Below are 7,062 nucleotides of genomic sequence, written 5' to 3' on the forward strand. Positions count from 1 at the left end.
CATGATAGATGTTACTGAATAGAAATATTATTTTATAATGTAGTTAAATACAACAATAAAATAATACATAAATACATTTTGTTTTAAATTGAAAAATAAATGTAAATATTTAACACTATTTAATTCGTGTTTTAAAATGTAGTTCAATATAACAATGAAACAAAACATTGATGTTTTGTAATTGACAAATAAATATATATTTTTTATTTAATTCATTTTTTAATGTATTTAAATATAACATTAAAATAATACATTAATAAATATTGTTTTAAACTGAAAATAAATATGAATATTTAACACTAGCCTATTTAATTCGTGTTTTAAAATGTTGTTAAATATAGCAATGAAATAATACATTACAATTTTGTAATTGAAAAATAAATATAAATATTTAAAAATGTCTGTTTAATTCATTTTGTATGTAGTTGATAATAACAATAAAAAAATACATTATTTTTTTTAATTGAAAAATAAATATAAATCTTTAAAACTGTTGAATTTGTGTTTTATGTTTAATGAAATAATACATAAATAAATAATTTTTAAATGCCAATCGAGTCAAATAATTGCCACAGGCCGATAACCGAGAATGCTCCATCTAGAGGCCGCTCACCCGACAGGACTTTACGCTCACCTGCAGCCTCCCTCCACTGCGCCTGTCATATGATCAGCTTCCCGTTTGCTTGTGTTGTTGACGCAGCAAGCTAACCGCTTCTCACTATGAAACCTCCTCATTTGTATCCAAACTAAACCATTATTCCACACCGACTCCGCCTCGATCACTTAAACAGAGCCCACAACGCCTAAATATACAGATTAGAGGTGTTTGTAACGTTTAAAAGAGGTTTAAACATGTCAATTGAGTACGAGGAACAGCTAGCCGGAAGCCTGGTTGACTCTTTCCCGAAAGATTTCGGCTATGGCGTGGAAAACATGGACATGATGCAGGAAAATCTGGAGAATTCTCCCTCTGCTGACAATAAACCAAGAATACTGCTCATGGGACTGAGGCGCAGTGGAAAATCTTCAATACAGAAGGTCAGGCTAACAAAAAAAAGTACCATGGAAATACCATGTTTTTGGGACATGTACCATGGTAATGTCATTAAACAGTGTGTCTGTCAGCTTTTCATTAGATCAGATGATAAAATCATGGTTTGGACACTACCATAATGGAAGTATTTTATGGTATTCTTTTAAGTATCTTGTAATACCAGATGGTAATTGCATGATACTTTGATAAATACCAGTGTAGATGTCTAAAACATGGTAAAACCATTCTGTAAATGTTGATACAACAGTAATATTCGGTCTTTCTTTCTATCTGACTACTTATATTATGGTAATACCGTGGTATTTCAACATGTATCATCATGGTAATACCTCAGCATCCTTTGAAGCACCTTGGAGTACCATGTAAATATGGTATATAATATGGTAATCAAATGGTACAGTGATCTTATCAGATGGTAATACCATTTTGTGATAGTGGTAGTACCATGGTGTTCTTTTAAATATCTTAGAGTACCGTGGTATATACACTGGTGGCCAAAAGTTTGGAATAATGTACACATTTTGCTGTTTCGGAAGGAAATTGGTACTTTAATTCACCAAAGTGGCATTCAACTGATCACAAAGTATAGTCAGGACATTACTGATGTAAAAAACAGCACCATCACTATTTGAACAAAGTCATTTTTGATCAAATCTAGACAGCAGCCATCACTCCAACACCTTATCTTTGAGTAATCATGCTAATTTGGTACTAGAAAATCACTTGCCATTATATCAAACACAGTTGAAAGCTATTTGGTTCATTAAATGAAGCTTAACATTGTCTTTGTGTTTGTTTTTGAGTTGCCACAGTATGCAATAGACTGGCATGTCTTAAGGTCAAAATTAGGTCAAAAATGGCAAAAAAGAAACAGCTTTCTCTAGAAACTCATCAGTCAATCATTGTTTTGAGGAATGAAGGCTATACAATGCTTGAAATTGTCAAAAAACTGAAGATTTCATACAAAGGTGTACACTACAGTCTTCAAAGACAAAGGACAACTGGCTCTAACAAGGACAGAAAGAGATGTGGAAGACCAGATGTACAACTAAACAAGAGGATAAGTACATCAGAGTCTCTAGTTTGAGAAATAGACGCCTCACATGTCCTCAGCTGACAGCTTCATTGAATTCTACCCGCTCAACACCAGTTTCATGTACAACAGTAAAGAGAAGACTCAGGGGTGCAGGCCTTATGGGAAGAATTGCAAAGAAAAAGCCACTTTTGAAACAGAAATCAAAAAGAAAAGGTTAGAGTGGGCAAAGAAACACAGACATTGGACAACAGATAATTGGAAAAGAGTGTTATGGATCTTAACCCCATTGAGCTTTTGTGGGATCATCTAGACTGTAAGGTGCGTGAGAAGTGCCCGACAAGACAGCCACATCTATGGCAAGTGCTACAGGAAGTGTGGGGTGAAATGTCACCTGAGTATCAGGACAAACTGACCACTAGAATGTCAAGGATCTGTAAAGCTGTCATTGCTGCACGTGGAGGATTTTTTGATGAGAACTCTTTGAAGTAGTTTAAGAAGTTCTGAAAAAAAAATTTCAAATTGTAATAGTAATTTTTCACGTTATTAATGTCCTGACAATACATTGTGATCAGTCGAATGCCACTTTGGTGAATAAAAGTACCAATTTCTTTCCATAAGAGCAAAATCTGTACATTATTCCAAACTTTAGGCTGCCAGTGTAAATGTGATGGTACCATGGTACTGTGTACGTTTTGGTACTTATCAGTGCTTGTAACCTCTGTTGTTTTGAATTTCAGGTGGTGTTTCATAAAATGTCTCCCAACGAGACGTTGTTTCTGGAGAGCACCAACAAGATTCACAAGGACGACATCTCCGGCAGTTCCTTTGTGAACTTTCACATATGGGACTTTCCGGGGCAGGTGGATTTTTTTGACCCGACCTTCGATTACGAGATGATTTTCAGGGGCACCGGCGCATTGATTTTCGTCATCGATGCCCAGGTAAACTGAAAAGAGCCAAATATGATTCTGAGCCCGGTCGCAAAAATCCCTTTAAGTGAAGAAAATCCTTAGTGGCATTATAACTTTTTTTTTTTTTGCAACCGCGCCCTGAGAGTTTTGTGGTTGCAGCTTTGACAGCATGTCAACATTTTATGGAGAATTTTTAGTGCTTACATGGCCCTTCATCAACCAAACTACAAAACTAGACTTTTTTTTTTTTTTTTTAGATAAATGAAAAAGAATAATGTCATCAAAATCCGTCTCTGAGTTCAGTGTGGGCATCTGCTTCCAGAAACGGTTTTTTTTTTTTCTTGTTTGGGATTAAAATAGCCTCCTTGCCTAAACATTTCTTCCATCTTAAAGGGATATTTCACCCAAAAATGACTATTTTGTCATCATTTACTCATGTCGTTCCAAACTGTAAGTCTTTGTTTATGTTGTGGACACCTCAGTCACCATTCACTTTCATTGCATGGGGGGAAAAAAAGATGCAATGAATGGTGTCTGAAGCTAACACTAAGCCAAATCTCCTTTTGTTTTCCAAGGATAGAAAAATGTTGTAGTCCGGCAAGATGGCAAGACCACGTTGGGTTCCACTTCTGTCAGCCAAGAACAGAAAACTGAGGCTGCAGTGGGCCTAACATTTGTGTACCTCAGCAGAAATCCAGATTTGTCAGACCAGGTGATGTTTTTCCAATCATCTAGTGTCCAGTTTTGGTGAGCCTGTGCCCACTGCAGCCTCAGTTTCCTGTTCTAAGCTGACAGTAGTGGTACCCAGAGGGGTGGTCTTCTGCTGTAGCCCATCCACCTTTATGTTCAGTGTGTTGTACGTTAAGAAATGCTTTTCTGCATAGAACTGTTGTAATGCGTGTTTATTTTGGTTACTGTCACCTTCCTATCAGCTTGGACCAGTCTGGCCATTCTCCTCTGACCTCTGTCATTAAAAAGCAATTTTCGCCCACAGAACTGCCGCTCGATGGATGTTTTTTGTTTTTCGCACCATTCTCTTTACACTCAAGAGACCGTTGCTCGTGAAAATCCCAGGAGATCAGCAGTTACAATACTCAAACCAGCTCATCTGGCACCAACAATCATACCACGGTCCAAATCACTGAGATCACATTTTTCCCCATACAGATGGTTGATGTGAACATTAACTGAAGCTCCTGACCCGTATCTGAATGATTTTATGCACTGCACTGCTGCCACACAATTGGCTGATTAGATAATCGCATGAATAGGTAGATGTACAGGTGTACCTAATAAAGTGGTCGGTGAGTTTATATATATTGTTTTTATTATTATTTCAAAGTACTTTACTGATATGATTGTTTTAACATACAATATTATATATCGTATACAACATACAATGTTAGTACATTTGAACATTACGTCAGTGTAAGTATATGGGGTTTTTCTGAAGTTTGATTGTCTGTTTTGTGAAAACCGAAGTCAGATCTGTTAGAAAACACAAAGCAACCTGACTCAAAACAGTTTGGAAGTCTGTACCAAGTTTGGTGGATGTAGTCTGAAAGCCCTAGGAGGAGTTACGATTGGTAATTTTTGTGAAAATGCTAAAGCATGTCTGTGAATAACAGTATGCTGGCTTTGTCAAGACAACATAATAAAAGTGTCTAATATGCAATAAAATAAAATTCTTTCTCTGTAGGATGACTATGTAGAGGCGTTAGGGCGGCTTCATCTGACAGTGTCGCGGGCGTTCAGGGTGAACCCAGAGATCAATTTTGAGGTGTTTATACACAAAGTGGACGGTTTATCGGATGATCATAAGATAGAGACGCAGAGAGACATTCATCAGAGAGCTAATGATGATCTAGCCGACGCCAGCTTGGAAAAGCTTCACCTCAGGTAAGTCATCCAAACATACTGACCCTGAAATCTAATCTGTTTGCCTTGATACTGTGTGATCTTAACAGATAGTTAGTTTGTACAGCAAGTCTAAGCAAGTAGTGCATTTGGGAATATTAAATATAAGCTAGATGTTCCGTGTCACTAATAAAACAGTGACATTTATAAAAGCGCTTCCCATAATATTACATTCTCCTAATGGGTTTATTCCAACGGAGATACAGTAATGAAAAATCAAGAGACCACTGAAAAATGATCAGTTTCTCTGGATTTACTATTTATAGGTACGTGTTTGAGTAAAATGAACATTTTTGTTTAATTCTATAAAGTACTGACAACATTTCTCCCAAATTTCAATTAAAAAATATTGTCATTTAGAGCATTTATTTGCAGTAAATGACAACTGGTCAAAATCAACAATCCTCCAACTGGTCGATCCATTTTAATTATTTTATGTATTTAACTTTGCTCGAACTGTTTCTACTCAAACTTGTTTGGATGAGTATGTGTTATATGGGTTAACGTCTGGTTTTATGATATTTCTGTGTTTGGTTTCAGTTTCTATCTCACTAGCATCTATGACCACTCTATTTTTGAGGCCTTCAGTAAGGTGGTCCAAAAACTCATCCCTCAACTGCCCACACTGGAAAACCTCCTCAACATTTTTATTTCTGTACGTATACAGCTGCTTTTCCTCAACTTTACTAGTTTTACAATCAAGCACAATTAAGACTCCAACCAGCGTGATTTATGGAATGCTGCTCTGCAAATCTAGATTACTTCTGGAATGCTTCCTGAATGTATTTCTTGTAGTTTCCGGATTTGTTCAGTCCAGTCAAGTCCGATCAGCTCACAATGTGGTTTGTTAAATGTATTTGTTGCCTTTTTAGAATTCCGGAATTGAGAAAGCGTTCCTGTTTGACGTGGTGAGTAAGATCTACATCGCCACAGACAGCTCACCGGTGGACATGCAATCGTATGAGCTGTGCTGTGACATGATCGATGTCGTTATTGATGTCTCGTGTATTTATGGGTGAGAAACTATGAACATGAAAATGTCAATAATACTAAAGACCTTGTGCTTTATTTGTCTTTAATACACTGTCATGCACCATAGATACAAAAAATGATCTTGCATGCTTTCTTATGCTTCCAGTGTTCATATCAGGTTAATATAGTGTTTCCTCCATTTGTCATCATACTGTAGGTTGAATAAAATGATGTTCTTATCCATTTGTTGGTGTTTTTAGCCTGAAAGATGACAGCAACGCTTATGATAAGGAGTCTCTGGCCATTATAAAGCTGAATAACACCACAGTGCTTTACCTGAAGGAGGTCACCAAGTTCCTGGCGCTGGTCTGTATTCTGAGAGAAGAGAGCTTCGAGAGGAAAGGTGATGATGTTAAAGTGCCATAAAGGCCCTGTTTGCACCTGGTATAAAGATGTGATTTGGATGATCCAATCGCAAGTGGACAGGCGAGACACATCACTGTTTACACCTGGTTGTAATATGCGTCTCTTGACCACTTGTGTTCGGATTTCAAGGGGAGGGTCCCTGATTTCATGATGACATACAGTACTGTGAAAAAGTCTTAGGCGCATTAGATTTTTCACAAAAAACATTTGTCTTAAGAGGTTTATTTTATATCCCAACAACCAACATCCCAAAAATTGTACAAGTGTACCTGGAAGAATTGGTAGGGTGGTCACACCAAATATTGATTTAGTTTTTTTAAGTTAACTGCACTTTGTATGAAGTTAATTGAAAAACAAAAATGATTTATGGCATTATTTTTGAGAACATCCTGATTAGACAACATTTTTCACAAATGCCTAAAACTTTTATTTACCATGGTGTTTCTGCATGATAATGAAGTGCAAAAAAAGAAAAGCGCAAATATGAGGTTTAGAGTTTAATTCTTAGTTATTTGTGGAGTACCTGTATTAACTGAGCTTCAGATATTTGTGCTTCTCATATGTGTCTGTGCATTTTGATATCAAATGAAGCTCTGTGAAGTTCTTGTGCACGTACTGTACATGTATTCGCTTTTTCATATTTTAAAGCACGGACTATTTTAAATAGCAGGGCTATATAAAAAGTGCTTTCAAAATTAGTTAATAACTACAGCATATCAGACTGATACTAAAAAATTTATTGAACA

General features: G+C 36.5%; 1 protein-coding gene across 1 annotated transcript in view; it reads left to right on the top strand.

Moving 5' to 3' along the window:
• Window positions 1–683: 683 nt before the first annotated feature.
• LOC127425074 (ras-related GTP-binding protein C-like) overlaps window positions 684–7,062 on the top strand; it is a 9,243-nt gene continuing 2,864 nt past the window's right edge. The window contains exons 1-6 of the mRNA XM_051670709.1: window positions 684–1,038; window positions 2,828–3,031; window positions 4,701–4,900; window positions 5,459–5,573; window positions 5,791–5,933; window positions 6,151–6,293. Coding sequence (XP_051526669.1) covers window positions 853–1,038; window positions 2,828–3,031; window positions 4,701–4,900; window positions 5,459–5,573; window positions 5,791–5,933; window positions 6,151–6,293 — 991 coding nt within the window. The 5' untranslated portion in view covers window positions 684–852. The remainder of the gene's footprint in view (window positions 1,039–2,827; window positions 3,032–4,700; window positions 4,901–5,458; window positions 5,574–5,790; window positions 5,934–6,150; window positions 6,294–7,062) is intronic.

Source organism: Myxocyprinus asiaticus, chromosome 34 (genome assembly GCF_019703515.2).
Source record: "Myxocyprinus asiaticus isolate MX2 ecotype Aquarium Trade chromosome 34, UBuf_Myxa_2, whole genome shotgun sequence".
NCBI classification, from domain to species: domain Eukaryota; kingdom Metazoa; phylum Chordata; class Actinopteri; order Cypriniformes; family Catostomidae; genus Myxocyprinus; species Myxocyprinus asiaticus.